The sequence below is a fragment of the Amphiprion ocellaris genome, chromosome 18 (assembly GCF_022539595.1).
Source record: "Amphiprion ocellaris isolate individual 3 ecotype Okinawa chromosome 18, ASM2253959v1, whole genome shotgun sequence".
Classification (NCBI taxonomy): domain Eukaryota; kingdom Metazoa; phylum Chordata; class Actinopteri; family Pomacentridae; genus Amphiprion; species Amphiprion ocellaris.
The window spans coordinates 7,531,609-7,550,072 of record NC_072783.1 but is presented as its reverse complement, the minus strand read 5'-3'; the positions used below and the strand labels follow the sequence as shown (position 1 = coordinate 7,550,072).

The following is an 18,464-nucleotide window of genomic DNA, read 5'->3' as shown; positions in this document are numbered from 1 at the left end:
CAGTCCTCGAAAAGTCTTAAACCAGGACCAAAATCAAACCTAAACTACTCCTAAAAAAGTCCAAAACATTGTAGAACCAGTCCTAAGCCAGTCCTTAAAGGGTCTAAAACCAGTCCTAAACCAGTCCTTAAAGGGTCTAAAACCAGGATCAAAATCAAACCTAAACCAGTCCAAAAAAACATTCAGAGCCAGTCAGAATCCAGTCTAAAACCAGTCCTAAAAAAAAAGTCAAAAACCAGCGCAAAGTTGAGACCAAAACCCAACCTAAACTACTGCCCCCATCACTCTGGAACAGGGTAAATCTGGACTCATCAGACCACATGACCTTCTTCCATTGATCCAGAGTCAAATCTTTATGCTACCTAAAAAACTGAAGCCTTTTTCCTGATTATCCTCGCTGATCATTAGTTTTCTTAGAGCTACAGCTGTTTAGTCCCAATCCCTGTGGAAATGTTCTTCTTTTCACTGTTAAACAGCTGTGAGTTCTACTGTTGGTTTCCTACAATCATCTAAGAGTTTGTTCCTGAAGATGATGGTTCTCCACTATCCTTCCAGGTTCTAATGATATGTTGGACGGTTCTTAACCTGATTGTAGTCGTTTCATCTCCTTAGTTGTTTTCTTTGCTTGATGCAGGCCAATAATTGGACTCTTCTGAGACACATTAACATCCTTTCCATGACCACAGGATTTGTCTTCCAACATGAGAAGCTCCTCACTGCATTAGCTTAAAGAAGTTGTTTCATCACTGCAGTAATTATCCAATGGAAGGATCTGACTTTGTTGAATCCAGGTGGAGACTTGTTTTGTTTTTTTTTTTGTTGTTGTTGTTTTTTTGTTTGGCCAGGTAGTGTATTTACCTTCTACCCTCTAGTTTACAGTAGATTAATATTATTCATTCTTAAACTGACTGAGAGCTGCTAAAACTGGAGTTTATTTCTGTTGAAATTAATCTTTAAATGCTTTAAATGATCCAGAAACATATAAATAATATAGAAATTTGTAATTTACATGTTTGGCTTCATGTTCTAAAAATAAAAACCTTAAAATGTCCCAGAAAGACTGAACCCTGGTGTTGTTGTGATGGGAGGGTTTGTCCACTAGAGGGCAGCATTCCTGCATCCACTGCAGTACTCAACGTGTACTTTTACTTCTAAGAACCGTTACAGCTTCAGGAACTTTTAGTTTTCTAGTCTTTCTGAAGGTTTTGTATTTGTGAGACGTTTTTATTTGTACTTTTAAAAATTAATATTCATTTTTTGTGTCAGTACTCGGCCTTTTTCTGAATAAAAGTGTTTGCAGTAAACACTAATATTTATCTTCATTATAATATTTATACACACTATAATATTTCTACTTAGTATAATATTTAATTAATCAAAGGAATTCTTCATATAAAGAGGTTTAATGTTTGAGATTTAATGAGACAAAACAAACAAAATAACTTTATTTAAGAATTTAAGAAACTCTCCAAGGTTTATTTTCAGTTTGTTGGATTTTCAGACTTTCTAATTAAATGAGGAAATAAATTCTCCAGGAAGGAACTCATTTTAATGTTAATTTAACTTGTAACTAGAAAAAAATCTTTATTTAACTAAACCAACCAGCTGCTGCAGAATCAACTTCATCATTAAACAACTCCACTAGTTTAATTTATTATTTTTCTTTTTTAAAAAATGCTCCAGAATTAGTTGCAATTCCTAAAAACAAAGTCTCTTTAATGTGTTTTAATATAATAATAATATAAATAATAAGAATATAAAAATAATAATAATCCAGATCACAATCGTGAGATGTGTTGATGTGATAATAATCACTGGCTACAGCTTTAAATCATCTATTTTCAGGTTTTTTAATCACTCTAAGGATGGAATTTATTAAATAATTAAATCAGAATTAATTTTAAAAAGTTCATTAAAAATAAAACACTGCAGCTAAACTCACTAGAGGGCAGCAGAGTTACACATTTATAATAACTGATGATGATGGAGATGAAATAAAGAAAATGTTCTTCAGAAGATTCTGGTTCTGCAAAGCACCAACACTAAATAAACAATAAATAAACACAAAAATAAACACAAAATAAAAAATAATTACACAGAAAAACAAACATTAAATAAACTCTAAATAAACAGTAAATAAAAAGCAAATAAACAGAAAAGCAAACAGTAAATAAGCACTAATTAAATATTAAATAATCATAAAAAAATAAACAGTAAACAAAGAGTAAATAAACTGAATAAAAAAGTGAATAAACCCAATAAACAGTAAAAAAAAAAAACAGGAATTGAAAACTAAACAGCAAATAAACTGAATAAACAATAAACTAATTAAAAAGCAAATAAAAATAAACAGTAAATGAAAAGCAAAAAAGGAATAAATTATAAATAAAAGGTGAATAATAAGTGAACAAATGTCAATAAACTAAATAAAAAGCAAATAAACAATACATAAACAATAAATAAACAGTAAGAACCTCTTTGTTTCAGTTCTTCATGTTTACTGGAGTTCTTCGGTTTGCTGACTGGAAACATCATTAAATTATTTAGTCGATGAAACGTCACAGTTTCCCAAACTGGCATCATGGAACATTTTCATGTTGTTCTGTTTGACTGAGAACCCAAAATATTAAACATGTTCTGATGGACGGAACCCAAAACATTAAACATGTTCTGATGGACGAACCCAAAATATTAAACGTGTTCTCATGGATGGAACCCAAAATATTAAACGTGTTCTCATGGATAGAACCCAAAATATTAAACGTGTTCTCATGGATGGAACCCAAAATATTAAACGTGTTCTCATGGATGGAACCCAAAATATTAAACGTGTTCTCATGGATGGAACCCAAATTCCTACATTTCATCCTGTTTGCTTTAAAATGACTTCTAGTACAAAATCCTGTCATCATAACATCAACGAGGTTCCTTAAAGAACGTGTTTCAGCTAGAGTTCTTCAAAGTTCTGTTTGATGGTTCTTCAGGGCACCTTTAAGAGTTCTTCAAAGTTTGCTAAATGCTTTTTTAAAGAACTTCCTGCTGACTTTATAAATTTAGATGAGGAACATCCAGCTGTTGACTTGATGAACAGTGATTCTAATGAGTTCTTTGTGGAACCAATGTGGTTCTTCTAACCAGCTAACAAGGTTCCACGACACTGGCTGACATTATCTACAAGTTCTACTGATGTTTTAAGGATATTTATACCTTCAAAAGATGTTCTTACAGGTGAAAAGTTAATTGAGACGGAACATTCAGAGAACTTTTAGTTGGTTCTCAAAGCAACATTCAGAAATATTCTCCAGATGTTCTTTTTAAAAAGGACATTGTTTGGGAGAACTGTTAGGGAACATCATTGTATACAACATTCCCACAATGTTCCATGATGATAAAAGCAGAACGTTCTCAAACCAATGTTCTAAAAATGTTCTCCAGGTGTTCTAGAGGCCTCAGAATCTGTTCCTGTGACATTTGAACTACAGTAGAACATTTTGCCTGCAATGTTCTGAGAATATTTGGGGAAATTATGAAACTTTCTTCCATATAATGTTCCCACAAAGTTCCCTGATAACAGAGGAAGGATGTTCTCAAAGCAACATTCAAAATATGTTCTCCAGATGTTCTCAAGGTCTTAGATGAATTTTAATAGAACACTGATGTAATTTATTCATGAACGCAATGGAACATTTTGGCTGAAATGTTCCGAGGATGTTTCGAGGATGTTGTTGAGGGAACCGTTGCAGAACATTATTCTCAAAGGAGAACATTCTCAAACTAACTTTCTTAAAATGTTCTCAAGATGTTCTGGATGATGTTCATATGATGGGACATGGTACCAACGGTAGAACATTTTGCCTGCAATGTTCTAACTTTCTTCAATAAAACATTCCCACAATGTTCCCAGAGAAAGGACGTTCTCAAAGCAACATTCAAAATATGTTCTCCGGATGTTCTCGAGGCCTCAGATGATGGAACGTTCTTTCTTTTTCAGTAATCCAATAAATATACAAAACATTTATTCTGAAACGTTCCAAGGATGTCGTTGAGGAACACGTTAAGGAACATAGTTCTATAAAATGTTCCCTCAATAGCCCCTGATAACAGAGGCAGAAGGTTCTCAATGTAGTGTTCCAAAGATGTTTTTCAGATGTTCTTGAAGCTTCAAATGCAGAACTTTCCCTATAAATCCTCCCAGTAATGTGATATATGAACAAAAGATTTATTCTGCAACATTATGATGACGTTCTTGAGGAACACTTTAAGGAACATTGTTCCATAAAATGTTCCCACAATGTTCCCCGACAACAAAAGAAGAATGCAACATTCTGCAAATGATTTAAGAACATTTTTAGAACGTTCCTGCCTGTCAGGAGAACATTCTGGGAGCTAAAAGAAAACTTTCTGCTAAGAACATTAGTGGAACTTTATAGAACTTTGCCAAAATGTTTTTAGAACCAAATTAAAATTTAAAAAAATAAAATTCTGTCTGCATCACTGCAAAGAACCGTGTTTGGTTCTAGTTAGAACTTTCATGTTTGTGAGTTCAGTGAACTTTAAAGTTCCTCTGATCGGTTCTTATCAGGAACTGAATTAAAACTGAACATTTTAGGGTTCCTGTTTCTGATCAAACTGTTTTTGGTTCTTTGTGACAAAAATGAAACGGTTTTAGTGAAACTCAGGAAAATAAACAGCAAATAAACTGTGAACAAAAAGTGAATAAACAGCAAATAAAAATTTAATAAACAGAAAAAAGAGTAACTAATAATAAGTAAATAAAAAGCAAATAAACTGTAAATGAAAACTGAATAAACAGTTTTAGTTTAGTTTACTTATTATTTGTGGTAAATAAACCGTAAATAATAACTAAATAAACTTAATAACAAGTCAATAAACTGAATAAATTCAATAATTGGAAAAAAACAGTAAATAAACAATAAACAGTGAATTAAAAAATGAATAAACTGAAGAAAAATGAACAAATTTCATAAAAACTAAGTAAACTAAATAAACAGTAAATTAATGGTGGATAAACGGCGAGAAAAAGTGAGCAAACTGTGAATCAACTGTGAACTAACGGTCCCGGTAGAACCGTCCTCCTCAGCAGCTCCTGGTAACGGAGCTCCGGTATTAAAGCGCGCGGCTCTCTGTCCGCTCTCACTTCCTTCGCGGACTCCGGACCGGATGGACGCCGTCCGGTGACTCATGGAGACCTCCGCCCCTCACCGGGATCAGCAGCCGGTGGTCACGGCCGGTACCGACAGCCCCGGACAGGCAGCCGGGCTCGGCCTGCGCGCCCTGACCGGCTGCGTGCTGTGCGCGCTGATCGTGTCCACGCTGCTCGGGAACGCGCTGGTGTGCGCGGCCGTCATCAAGTTCCGCCACCTCCGGTCCAAAGTCACCAACTCGTTCGTGGTCTCCCTGGCCGTGTCCGACCTGTTCGTGGCGGTGCTGGTGATGCCGTGGCGGGCCGTGTCGGAGGTGGCGGGCTTCTGGCTGTTCGGGAGCTTCTGCGACACGTGGGTGGCTTTTGACATCATGTGTTCCACGGCGTCCATCCTCAACCTGTGCATCATCAGCATGGACCGCTACTGGGCCATCTCCAGCCCGTTCCGCTACGAGCGCAAGATGACGCGCCGGTTCGCCTTCCTGATGATCGGGGTCGCGTGGACTCTGTCGGTGCTCATCTCCTTCATCCCGGTGCAGCTCAACTGGCACCGGGCCGCCTCCAGCCCGGAGAGCCCGCGGAACCCGGGGGACTGCAGCGCCAGCCTGAACCGGACCTACGCCGTGTCCTCGTCCCTCATCAGCTTCTACATCCCGGTGCTCATCATGGTCGGCACGTACACCCGCATCTTCCGGATCGCACAGACCCAGATCAGACGGATCTCGTCCCTGGAACGAGCCGCGGGGGTCCGTGCGCAAAACCGGCGGCACCGCGCCTCGACGCACGACGAGAGCGCGCTGAAGAGCTCGTTCAAGCGCGAGACCAAGGTTCTGAAGACGCTGTCCGTGATCGTGGGCGTGTTCGTGTTCTGCTGGCTGCCCTTCTTTGTGCTCAACTGCGTGGTTCCGTTCTGCGAGGCGGACCGGCTCGGGGACGCGCCGTGCGTCAGCGACACCACGTTCAGCGTGTTCGTGTGGTTCGGTTGGGCCAACTCGTCCCTGAACCCGGTCATCTACGCCTTCAACGCGGACTTCCGGAAGGCGTTCAGCTCCATCCTGGGCTGCGGCCGGTTCTGTTCCGGTTCCACGGTGGAGGCGGTGGACTTCAGCAACGAACTGGTGTCCTACCACCACGACACCACGCTGCAGAAGGACGCCGGCCCGGTACCGGTACCGGCGCCCGGGCCGCAGAGGCCGGTCCCGCCGCTGTGCCCCGGAGGAGACCCGGACCGGAACTCTGAGCGGGTCTCGGTGGTGTCGGACGGAAACCTGCTGCAGCACGAGGCGGAGATCCGCCTGGACCTGCTGCCCTTCAGCCCCTCCAGGACCCCCCACGGCCTGATCCCGGGGCAGATCCAGGACCTATGAGGACTTCCTGGACCCGGACCGAGTCTGGAGGTCTGGTTCTGGACTTCCGGTAGAGTTCAAGAAACTCTCAGCTCCGATTCTGATTTAAACTTTAGATAAAGTTCAAATTGGTTGAATAATTTTGATTTAAAAGCTGGGAGCTGTCTAAAACCAACTTTATAAAAGTTTTAAAATTAAAAAATAACTTTTATTTCTTTTTATAAGCTTTGAATTTTAGACCAGAACCAGATAAATACACTGTAAAGCATGAATGATTTAAAACACCTGGAGATAGACAGAAACTAAATTTAACTGAATTAAAAAGTTTAACAAAATGGGGGTAAAGTCACCAAAAAGTTTTTAAAATTACAAATAAAATGTTAAAAACATTCTTTTTTACAGTGTAGTTGTCTGAAGTTTGGACCTGGTTTATGTTTTTAAAAAAATCACTTTTTGTAATTTTTCCAATAAAATAAAGGTTTGTTAAATCACAAACTGTTTTAAAACATTTCAATAATTAATAATTGTTGAATAGTTTAGATAAAAAAAAACAAGGAACTGTCTGAAACCAACTAACTAACACCTAGAGATGAACAGAAAAAGTCTAATTTAACATCATAAAATTCACCAAAAATGGTGGTAAAGTTACCAAAAAAGTTTTAAAATCCCCCCCCAAAAAAACCCCACTAAAATGTATGTTCTTTTTTTACAATGTAGTTGTCTTAAATCTGGACCTGGTTTATATGTTTGTTTGTTTGTTTGTTTTTTTTTAAAAACACTTTTTGTCATTTTTATCAATAAAATACATGTTTGTTAAATAACAAACTGTTTTTAAACATTTAAATAATTAATAATTGTTAAATAATTTAGATAAAAACTAAAAACTGCCTGAAATCAACTTAAAAAAAAAAAAAACTTCATTTCTTTTTAAAAAACATTTAAGATTTTTAATTTAGATGTTAATTAGAATTTTTGCCTGTTTTTGTTTTTCATGTAAAATTTCGGTGATTTGAATAAATATTAACTCTAACAAAACTAAAAAAATCTGTAAAATAAAATGTTTACCATTTTTTAATCCTACTTTTTATTTTTAAAAATGTAAATATCAGTAAAATAATATTTCTTGATGATTTAATTCAGTACAATATGTAATTCCACAGTCAAATGTCAAAAAATAAATTACATGTAAAGTAAAATCATTTTACTTTTTTAACAAAACAAAGAAAATCTGTAAAATAAAAGTTACAAAAATATTTTCCATTTTTTAAACCTTACTTTTTATTTTTAAGTATCTGTAAAATAATAATATTTTTTGATGTTTTAACTGAGCAAAAATGTGTAATTTCACAGTCAAATGTCAAAAAATAAATTACTGTTTGTAAAAAAATAAATAAATAAATAAAAAAATCAGATTTATAATTTGGACATTAATTAGAGTTTTGGCTTTTTTTTTTTTTTTAGTCAACATGTAAAATTTCTGTGATTTTACCAAAATTAAAAACTATTTACCATTTTTCAAATCCTACTTTTTTTTTTTTTTTAAAGTGGCAGCAGGTTTCAGATTAATCCGATCAACATGAACCAATCAAAGATCAGTCATCGAACGTCACAAATGGATCCATCCGCGGCTGAAAGTAGTTCTACCGGATGCTCAGTTTGTTTCTGCTGCTTGTAATAAAACATATTTTAAGATTGTTTTTAAGCTTCATGACCAATTATTCTTATTATTACAGGGGACTGAAACTGATACCAAATCAATAAAGCTTCTGGATCACGTCTGCATCATCGTGTTGTTTGAACACCTAGTTATTTAGTGAGCAGGTTTAAAGTCATTCCAGTTTTAAATCACTTTTGGCTAGTTTATAGTCATTTTAGACACACTGTGAGTCACTGTGGACCATTTATTAGTGATTTTAGACGAGATTGAGCCATTTTAATAAAACTTTCAGTCATTTTAGACAGTTATACTGGACAACCATGAGTCATTTGAGTCATTTCTAAGTCACTTTGGACAATTTTTGAATCATTTTACAAATAAATCTAAGTCATTTTGGAAATTATTTTGTTATTTATGAGACGTTTCAAGTCATTTTGGACATGTTTTCATCATTTTGGACAAATTCTGAGTGATATTTAACCATTTCTGAGTCATTTTGGACGTCTTTTAGTCATTATGGGCAACTTTGAAGTCATTTGAGTCAGTTCTAAATCACTTTGGACAATTTTTCAATCATTTTACCAAAAAAAGAGTCATTTTGGACACATTTTTGTCATTTTTGACAAGTTTCAAGTCAATTTGAAAAGGTTTCCTTCATTTTTGACGTCTTTTTTCATTATGGGCAACTTTTGAGTCATTTGAGTCAGTTCTAAGTCACTGTGGACAAATTCTGGACATTTTTGACAAGCATCAAGTTATTTTATAAATGTTTTCACTGTAGTGGACAAATTCTGAGTTCTATTTATCCATTTCAGAGTCATTTTAGACGTCTTTAGTCATTATGAGCAACTTTCAAGTCATTTGAGTCATTTCCACATCAGTTTGGACAATTTCTTTTACAAGTTTCAAGTCAATTTGGAAAGGTTTTCACCATTTTAGACCAATTCTGAGTGATATTGAATAATTTCTGAGTCATTTTGGATGTCTTTAGTCATTATGAGCAACTTTCGGTCATTTGAGTCACTTTTAAGTCACTTTGGAGATTTTTTTTCATCATTTTTGTTAAGTTTCAAGTTGTTTTAGAAAGGTTTTCATCATTTTGGACTACAAATATAGTCTGTCAGAAAATATATTTCCCTCACAACACAACTGAGACTGCAGTTTAGTTGCAAAGGAATGTTGTTGGTTTTTTTAAATGTCATTTCATGAGTACAAATAAACAACACATGACTTTGGGCACCTCATGTTCACATGTTTTTAGTTTTTCGCTTCTCATTTTATGGTGTCAAAATAACATATGACCCAATAAATCCAAAAACTCCTCCTGTGACAACATGTCACAGGAGGAGTTTTAGGAAGACAAGGCTGCTGTTGTGGAGACATTTAAACTCTGACCACCAACATCTATTCAGGTCATCCTCGACTCCACAGAGTCAGATGTTAATAATTAACAGAATTCAGTTCAACTAAAACTGGCTGAGCTGAATTTGTCTAATTACGACCAACACATTTGAATTCTACTGGTTAAGTGAACAGAGGTGATGCAGGGAGTCGACCGGCTGCTGGATTCATAGATTCAGTGGCTTTTTGAATCGTCTGTTTGATGTTCAGGTTCAGCCTTTCATATGTTAAAGACGGATGAAGGATAATTATCAACAATTACACCATTAGTTTCAGCATTGAGCCTCTTCAGGTCTCTGCAGCTGGTTGATCAATCCAGTGTTTGAGTCCATGTTCCACTGAAACTGAAGGCTGTTGATCTGCAGCCTCTGTAGACTCAAACTGGGGCACCAAAATGTTCAAAACCAGTTCAAAACTAGGTTCAAAAGCAGGTCTAAAACCAGTCCTAAACTAGGCCTAAATCCAGATCTAAAAATCAGTCTAGAATGAGTCTAAAAACTGCCCAAAAACAAGTCTAAAACCAGTCCAAAAGCAAGTCTAAAACCAGTCCAAAACCAAGTCTGAAACCAGGTCTAAAACCAATTCAAGACAGTCTAAAACAGCCTAAAAACAAGTCTAAAACCAATCTAGACTTAGTCCTCACCACTTTTCATGGCTGCAGGAGTTTTATTTCTGGAGATACTGAACCTTTAAAATAGCTCAACAAGAGATTTTGAAGGTGAAAATATAAAAATTCCAACATCTAAAACGTGAAATTCTCACATTTTGGCCAAAATCTTTGACAAAACTCAGCTTTGGTTTCCAGAAAACCAATAAGTGAAGAGAATCTGAGATGTTGCAGAAACACCTCCATGGAAACCCACAGATCATGTGTGGATCCACCGTCTGCAGAAACACCTCCATGGAAACCCACAGATCATGTGTGGATCCACCGTCTGCAGAAACACCTCCATGGAAACCCACAGATCATGTGTGGATCCACCGTCTGCAGAAACACCTCCATGGAAACCCACAGATCATGTGTGGATCCACCGTCTGCAGAAACACCTCCATGGAAACCCACAGATCATGTGTGGATCCACCGTCTGCAGAAACACCTCCATGGAAACCCACAGATCATGTGTGGATCCACCGTCTGCAGAAACACCTCCATGGAAACCCACAGATCATGTGTGGATCCACCGTCTGGAAGCCTCCTGACGGCCTCTCGCTGTTTGAAGCTTTTGTTTGCAGCGGCATCAAGATGAAGGTTGGAGGTCGGAGAACAAACAGCAGCAGCTCACTTTGATGTAGCAGAAGAAGGAAGCGATTGTCCTCCAGCCTCCTTTCATTCCCTCCATCTGCAGCACAAACACACTTCATCCTCTCAACATGCTGGGTTTACCAGTAAACAGAAGCTCAGGAGACAAGAAGACACCAAATTCACAAAGCCACATTCGTGTTCTGCAGTAGAGTCGTGAGAATCTGGCAGCAAAAACAGTAAAAATGTGAAAATAACACAAAATATCAGCAAAATAAGGATTTTAAAGCTGATTTAAATACAGAAAACAGTCAAATTTTATGGTCAAGCATTAAAAAAAACTAATTACTTCTCATAAAAACAGATTTGTTTGAGTAAATACAGATTTTTGATGTTACAGTTTTCACCATTGTTTTTAACAGTCAACATGTAAATTAACATTTTATAAATGATTTTATTAGTTAATGTCTGTAATTTAACAAAACAGGAAAAAAAATATTTTCAGTCCCACTTATACATGATTTTTATTTCAAATATCTGTAAAATAATCATATTTTTGCTGATTTAAATTCAGTAAGTCAGTTTAATTTATCAAGCAAACATCGCAAAAGAACTAATTAATATATATAAAACTACTGAAGCTTTTTTATTTTACTGTCAACGTGTCAATTATTAATAACTGTAACTATTTTTTCAAAAAAGCCATAACTATCTGTAAAATAATATTTTTTACTGATTTAGAGATAGTGAAACTGTAACTTTACAGCCAAACGATGTAAAAGAACTAATTACTGTTTGTGTAAATGCAGATTTTTGATTTTTTTTACAGTTAATTACAGTAAATTAATAGACATTATCTGTAGTCTGTTACCATTTTTTAATCCTGCCTATACATTTTTTTCTTTCAAACAACAGAAAATATCTATAAAACAATCATATTTTTTGCAGCTTTAAATAGAATAAATCAGTTTTATTTACCAGCCAAATATTGAAAAAGAACAATTAAGTATTTGTAAACTTACTGAAACGTTTTACTTTTTCTTAGATTTTACTCAAAACAGTCAATTTTCTAAAAAAAAAAAAAAAAAAAAAAAGATTGTTTTACACTTTTTATAGTTGTGGGAGTTTTTTTCTGTCTTTTACTGCCAACATGTAAATTATTAATTAATTGTATTTTTTCTTTCAAATAAAACCCTAAATATCTGTAAAATGACATTTTTTTTCTGATTTCTAAGTCATGACACTGTAATTTTACAGTCAACATTAAAATGAGTACTTTTTAAAAATTATTTTACTATATATTGTCTGTAAATTAACAAAACAGAAAAACCTATGTATCATTTTCAGTCCAGCTTATACTTCATTTTTCTTTCAAATATCTGTAAAATAATCAGATTTTTGCAGAGTTTTACAGCAAACATAAATTATTTATTATTTAAATCTTTTTTCTTTGATTTTTACTCAATATTTATGATATTATGGACTGAGAAACTCTAAATAGTGATGTTTTCTTTAAAAAAAAAAAAAAGACAAAAAAATGCAGATTCTTGCTCTTTTTCGGACTCTGATTTATTAAACTGGGAGAAACAAGCAGCTCCAGAAACCTCCATTGTTCTGGAGTTCACGAGGTTGTTTCTGGAAACCACAGTGGACCTGCTGACTTCAGAACTTTACAAACATCCAAGTTCTCATCCAACAGTCTTATGTAGACTCGATGCACGTTTATATATGTAGGATAAAATGTCTTGTTTCTACACAGACAGGTGACAAATTAAAGGAAAAACCTGAATAAATGAGTTGAGGTTCCTCAGGTGAACTCTGCTATGAAGGAAACACTGAGCAGGTGAAGAGACTTTAATGATCCACAGTTGATTACTTTGTGCAGATTTAGGTCAGAGTTGACTTAACTGGGACTCAACTTAAAGTTCAACAAAATATTTTGGCTGAACGAGAATTTAATCCTTAAATAAAACCTGTGAAGACATTTTAATGGTTCAATATCTCCAGAAATAAACTCCAGACGCAAGTTTTATGAAGATAAAGTAGTTTCCAGTAAATGTAGAGCCTGATCACCACCCTTGAGTTAGAAATTAGCATGTTCCCATTTTAAAGAGCCACTAATTAAGTTTTCTGCTCACTGGAGCAAATAAATTTGGTTCTCATGAAGCCAAAGTCCTTCAGAGTTAATTCAGGGATGACATTTAGATTAATAACTAGCAGAAGATCAAATTAGAGGGTTGGGTTCTGGTATTCAAATTAGTCAAGCTACAGGATCATTCTGGTCTGTTTTCAGTGGAAAAACCACTTTAGTCCATTAATCTACACAGAAAAACATCACTTTTAAGCGAACTGCTTTATTTGGTCCCAGAAAAGCAGAGTTTTCACCCTTGTTCTCCTGATTTGTAGCTCAAATACCTTCATGGCAATGTTAAACTACAGGAGCAGCCAGTTAAAGATAACTTCAGGAGAATTGAAGAAAACCAACCGTTTAAAGAGTTAAAACTCATTTAAACCTTCAGTAAAGTTCAAGTCAGACAAACTCAGATTCATGGTTTACTTTGGTCACAATTCCAGTTTACTAGATCAGCTGAGAACAGAACTCCAACCAAGGAAGGAGAGGTCTAGGGTTTAATGGTCAGAACAAATTCAGTAGAACTACTCATCTACACAAGACGCTTTAGAGTCACTTTACTGTCAGGTTCTTCACTATAGCTGCATTTGGTCCCAGACACGGTGTCATTTGTTCCAGGTCATCCTCCATTTTCTTACCTCTGAGCTGATAAGATGCAGGAGAAACACCTGAGAGACTTTAAACTACAGCAGCCAGAATTATTGGAACGGCTGCTTGATAGTTTAAGAAAACCAGCTGTTTAAAGTCAAACTAAACCAGTTTAAATCAATGGCGTTAAAGTCAAGCACAGATACTCAGATTCATGTTTACTTAAGGTTTATTAAAGGTTACGTCGTAGTTTCTTGGAGGTTCTGCTGATCAGTTCCACCTGCAGAAACAAAGAAACACAGCAGTTAGTCCCTGAACCAGCAGCTTCTTCTACACTCCATGTTCCAGCTGCTTCTTACCTCCTTAGACCTTGGTTCCGGTTCCAGGTCCAGGTCCTTGGCTGGGATCTCCTGGGTTCACCGGAGAGAAAAACGGGCCAAAGTCATCTGGGGAGTATTTAGAGTGGGAGAGGAGTTCTCTGGCTCGCTGGTAGCCGTTACTAGACTGGACGATGTAGGACGTAGGACCACGAACAACCAATGGGAAGGGGTCGGTGGGAATGTTATCAGGGATCCAGACTGAGGGGTCTGGGAGACGGACAAACCTTGGTCTCAAGTCATTTATATCGTAGGAGAACCCCTGTGGGTAGTTAATCAAAGGAGTAAATCCTGCAGATCCAAAGGGCAAAGAACTGCTGAAGAAACCAGAGCCTCCTGAACCACCAGATCCTCCAGAACCACCAGATCCCCCAGAACCACCAGCACCAGCTCCTCCACCAGCTCCTCCAGTTCCTCCACCAGCTCCTCCAGAACCTGTTTGACCTGAATCCAGACACAAACCAACATGTTCACGGCTCTGATCCACTCATGTGGACACCAGCAGCTAAATAAATCCACATCCAGCTGCTGGAGCTGCCTTCAGACACGTTGGGCTTCATTTAAAGCTGCTTCAGGTCAACATGTCTGCAGACTCACCTTTAATTAGAAAAGGGTAACAAGCTCCAGAGCTGAGGAGCAGGAAGCAGATCCAGAAGACCCTGTGGAGAGCAGAAAGCAGCCTGTAAATAGCAGCACATGGAAGCCCACCTGCAGCATGAAGCGCAGCAGCTCACCTGAGAACAGATTCCAGCAGCATGTCCAGCTGTGAGAAGAAGCCGAGGCCACAGAGTTCAGCTCCAGCAGGTTGATCAGCAGTGAGGAGGCTGCTGCAGACAGAAGCTGTGAGCTGGAGCTGCAGCTGCTCTGCTTTTATATCACAGCTGCACCTCCAGCAGCTCGTCACACTCATTCAGCTCACCTGGGGAGGCAGGTGAGTCCGTGCTGCGTTCAGGTGGCCTCCGACATCCCACACACCGAGCAGCAGACAGATGGAAGCTCTGATGGAACGTTCTTCTTCTGCTCTCGTTTACATGTTCTAATGTGTGTCAACATGAACCATGACATGTTTTATTTATAGACGATGCAGCTTCATTGGAAATAGCAGCAACTCTGGCTCCTCATTCCTTCCATTTGCACGTTAAAGTTTATTTTGTCCATCGGTTTCCTTATTTTACAAACAGGTGATGAATAAACTCCAAAACCTGAATAAATAAGTTCAGAATCATAGCAGATTCTAATAAATTACTGTAAAAATCCAGATTAATCCTAACAGTCGTTAACAGTTTCTCCAAAACACAGTTTAAAACTGGAAAATCTGACGAATTTCATGTTTTCATGCCTGGAATTTTGGAGTTTTACTTTCAAATGAAACCATGAAGACATTTTCAGGGTTCATTATCTCCAGAAATAAAACTCCCACAGACATGAGGTCTCACAATAGTTTCCTGTAGATTCAGGACCAGTCAGACTGTTTTATTAAAATTATTAAACTTCTCCAGCTCTTCAGCAGCTCTGACAAACTTTTCAGTTTTAATCCTGTATATATTCTGAAGGTGTAGATGTTGGTGTCCATGTGTTAATTGGCTTTAATTTCTCAATCTGAAATGTGGACATTTGATCAATCTAGCTTCAAAATTCTTGCTTCATTTTGTTGGCATTTACTTAAAAACAGTATTTACAGGTAAAATTTGATATTATGAGACTCTGAACTAAAGCTGATTTCTTTCTCTGTTCACTGTTGAGCTGGAGAAGTTTAATGGTTTTAAATAAAACAGTCTGACTGGTCCTGAATCTACAGGAAACTATTGTGAGACCTCATGTCTGTGGGAGTTTTATTTCTGGAGATAATGAACCCTGAAAATGTCTTCATGGTTTCATTTGAAAGTAAAACTCCAAAATTCCAGGCATGAAAACATGAAATTCATCAGATTTTCCAGTTTTAAACTGTGTTTTGGAGAAACTGTTAACGACTGTTAGGATTAATCTGGATTTTTACAGTAATTTATTAGAATCTGCTATGATTCTGAACTTATTTATTCAGGTTTTGGAGTTTATTCATCACCTGTCTGTAAAATAAGGAAACCGATGGACAAAATAAACTTTAACGTGCAAATGGAAGGAATGAGGAGCCAGAGTTGCTGCTATTTCCAATGAAGCTGCATCGTCTATAAATAAAACATGTCATGGTTCATGTTGACACACATTAGAACATGTAAATGAGAGCAGAAGAAGAACGTTCCATCACAGCTTCCATCTGTCTGCTGCTCGGTGTGTGGGATGTCGGAGGCCACCTGAACGCAGCACGGACTCACCTGCCTCCCCAGGTGAGCTGAATGAGTGTGACGAGCTGCTGGAGGTGCAGCTGTGATATAAAAGCAGAGCAGCTGCAGCTCCAGCTCACAGCTTCTGTCTGCAGCAGCCTCCTCACTGCTGATCAACCTGCTGGAGCTGAACTCTGTGGCCTCGGCTTCTTCTCACAGCTGGACATGCTGCTGGAATCTGTTCTCAGGTGAGCTGCTGCGCTTCATGCTGCAGGTGGGCTTCCATGTGCTGCTGTTTACAGGCTGCTTTCTGCTCTCCACAGGGTCTCCTGGATCTGCTTCCTGCTCCTCAGCTCTGGAGCTTGTTACCCTTTTCTAAGTAAAGGTGAGTCTGCAGACATGTTGACCTGAAGCAGCTTTAAATGAAGTTCAACGTGTCTGAAGGCAGCTCCAGCAGCTGGATGTGGATTTATTTAGCTGCTGGTGTCCACATGAGTGGATCAGAGCCGTGAACATGTTGGTTTGTGTCTGGATTCAGGTCAAACAGGTTCTGGAGGAGCTGGTGGAGGAACTGGAGGAGGAGCTGGCTCTGGTGGTTCTGGGGGATTTGGTGGTTCTGGAGGCTCTGGGGGATCTGGTGGTTCAGGAGGCTCTGGTTTCTTCAGCAGTTCTTTGCCCTTTGGATCTGCAGGATTTACTCCTTTGATTAACTACCCACAGGGGTTCTCCTACGATATAAATGACTTGAGACCAAGGTTTGTCCGTCTCCCAGACCCCTCAGTCTGGATCCCTGATAACATTCCCACAGACCCCTTCCCATTGGTTGTTCGTGGTCCTACGTCCTACATCGTCCAGTCCAGTAACGGCTACCAGCGAGCCAGAGAACTCCTCTCCCACTCTAAATACTCCCCAGATGACTTTGGCCCGTTTTTCTCTCCAGTGAACCCAGGAGATCCCAGCCAAGGACCTGGAACAGGAACTGGAACCAAGGTCTAAGGAGGTAAGAAGCAGCTGAAACATGGAGTGTAGAAGAAGCTGCTGGTTCAGGATTAACTGCTGTGTTTCTTTGTTTCTGCAGGTGGACCTGATCAGCAGAACCTCCAAGAAACTACGACGTAACCTTTAATAAACCTAAAGTAAACCATGAATCTGAGTGTCTGTGCTTGACTTTAATGCCATTGATTTAAACTGGTTTAGTTTGACTTTAAACAGCTGGTTTTCTTTAAGTGATCCTCAAGCAACCGTTCCAATAAATCTGGCTGTTGTAGTTTAAAACCTCCAGGAGCCTCTCAGGTGTTTCGCCTGCATCTTATCGGGTAAGAAAATGGAGGATTTGGAAAACTTCACCTTGTTTGGGACCAAATGCAGCTATATTGAAGAGCCTGACAGTAAAATGACTAAAGTGTGTTGTGTAGCCCAGTAGTTCTACTGAATCTGTTCCGACCAGTAAACCCTAGACCTCTCCTCCCTTGGTTGGGCTTCTATTCTCAGCTGATCTAGTAAATGACTCCAATCTTGGAGGTTTTGTGAATATTGAATTTGGCTTCAATTGAACTGCAACAATCACATGATCCAAATGACTCTAAGCTTTTCTGCTCTTGGGAAAATGGAAGTTTATTGACTGGGTTACTGAAGCTCCAGAAAGTTCCTGAAAATGTCTCATGACTATGGGGGAATTTTATTTCTGGAGAACCTTGACAGAATGCATTCTAGAAAGTGAAATGTTAAAGCCAATAGTGACCAGTTTGCTGTGGAAGCTAACTAGGGTCTGAGCACCAAAGGTGTGTAGGACCCTCTTGAAACCTATGGTGTTTTATTTGTTTCTAAAATTGCAAATTTAAATGCCTACAAATACTGAAATTGAAAACTTGCGTACATCAGGACTGGTGAAATTGGTATTTTAGAGGAGTTGCATAGGTGTGACAAAATGACTCAATAGCACCAGCTGGAAAATTTCAAATGTGGACTACAGCCTCTATGTCATCTACTGCAATGAAATTGGGTACACGTAACATGTCAACATACAAAAGTCTGTGGTGACCATGCTCAAAACAACAGGAAGTCAGCCATTTCAAATCGTTACATTTTGGACGGTTTTGTACCAATTTCTGCACATTTTCTATAAACTCAAACCGGGTAACCTCAACAGAGCTGAAATTTGGCAATAATGTACACCAGGCATGGATGATCAACAGTTGTCAAAACGATCCACAAAGGTCCGAGGGCGTGCAAATGGCGGCTGGCAGAATTTCGACGTTTCGCCATGAAACAGAAAATACTGTGTAACTGGTCTGTACAT

At 38.1% G+C, this 18,464-nt stretch overlaps 3 protein-coding genes across 4 annotated transcripts; 2 read left to right on the top strand and 1 right to left on the bottom strand.

The window, feature by feature from the left end:
* The first annotated feature begins 5,115 nt into the window (after positions 1–5,115).
* LOC111582271 (D(5)-like dopamine receptor) lies at positions 5,116–7,419 on the top strand. Its single transcript, XM_035957510.2, has one exon. The coding sequence runs from the start codon at positions 5,203–5,205 to the stop codon at positions 6,529–6,531; it is 1,329 nt and encodes a 442-aa protein (XP_035813403.2). The 5' UTR covers positions 5,116–5,202; the 3' UTR covers positions 6,532–7,419.
* A 6,319-nt stretch (positions 7,420–13,738) lies between these two features.
* LOC111582278 (WAS/WASL-interacting protein family member 1-like) lies at positions 13,739–14,829 on the bottom strand. Its single transcript, XM_023290883.1, has 4 exons — positions 14,639–14,829; positions 14,502–14,563; positions 13,887–14,348; positions 13,739–13,807 (listed from the first exon to the last, which is right to left on the bottom strand). Exons 1-3 carry the CDS (start codon positions 14,812–14,814, stop codon positions 13,891–13,893), a joined length of 696 nt encoding a protein of 231 aa, XP_023146651.1. The 5' UTR covers positions 14,815–14,829; the 3' UTR covers positions 13,739–13,807; positions 13,887–13,890.
* Positions 14,830–16,213: 1,384 nt separating this feature from the next.
* LOC111582281 (ATP-dependent RNA helicase A-like) lies at positions 16,214–17,313 on the top strand. 2 transcript variants are annotated; one of them, XM_055004838.1, is made up of 5 exons: positions 16,214–16,413; positions 16,489–16,550; positions 16,704–16,772; positions 16,818–17,165; positions 17,244–17,313. In XM_055004838.1, exons 1-4 carry the CDS (start codon positions 16,238–16,240, stop codon positions 17,159–17,161), a joined length of 651 nt encoding a protein of 216 aa, XP_054860813.1. In that variant the 5' UTR covers positions 16,214–16,237; the 3' UTR covers positions 17,162–17,165; positions 17,244–17,313. The 2 variants fall into 2 exon arrangements, with proteins under 2 accessions (XP_054860813.1, XP_023146655.2); XM_023290887.2 differs by having other exon boundaries at positions 16,704–17,165.
* The last annotated feature ends 1,151 nt before the right edge of the window (positions 17,314–18,464 follow it).

What these genes read in the sequence shown, in the direction of transcription:
- LOC111582271 (XM_035957510.2), top strand. Translation starts at nt 5,203, where the DNA reads ATGGAGACCTCCGCCCCTCACCGGGATCAGCAGCCGGTGGTCACGGCC.
- LOC111582278 (XM_023290883.1), bottom strand. Translation starts at nt 14,814, where the DNA reads ATGAGTGTGACGAGCTGCTGGAGGTGCAGCTGTGATATAAAAGCAGAG. An exon ending in CTGCTGGAATCTGTTCTCAG is followed by an intron (nt 14,564 to 14,638) that starts GTGAGCTGCTGC and finishes TGCTCTCCACAG; the next exon opens with GGTCTTCTGGATCTGCTTCC. An exon ending in TTACCCTTTTCTAATTAAAG is followed by an intron (nt 14,349 to 14,501) that starts GTGAGTCTGCAG and finishes GTCTGGATTCAG; the next exon opens with GTCAAACAGGTTCTGGAGGA.
- LOC111582281 (XM_023290887.2), top strand. Translation starts at nt 16,238, where the DNA reads ATGAGTGTGACGAGCTGCTGGAGGTGCAGCTGTGATATAAAAGCAGAG. An exon ending in CTGCTGGAATCTGTTCTCAG is followed by an intron (nt 16,414 to 16,488) that starts GTGAGCTGCTGC and finishes TGCTCTCCACAG; the next exon opens with GGTCTCCTGGATCTGCTTCC. An exon ending in TTACCCTTTTCTAAGTAAAG is followed by an intron (nt 16,551 to 16,703) that starts GTGAGTCTGCAG and finishes GTCTGGATTCAG; the next exon opens with GTCAAACAGGTTCTGGAGGA.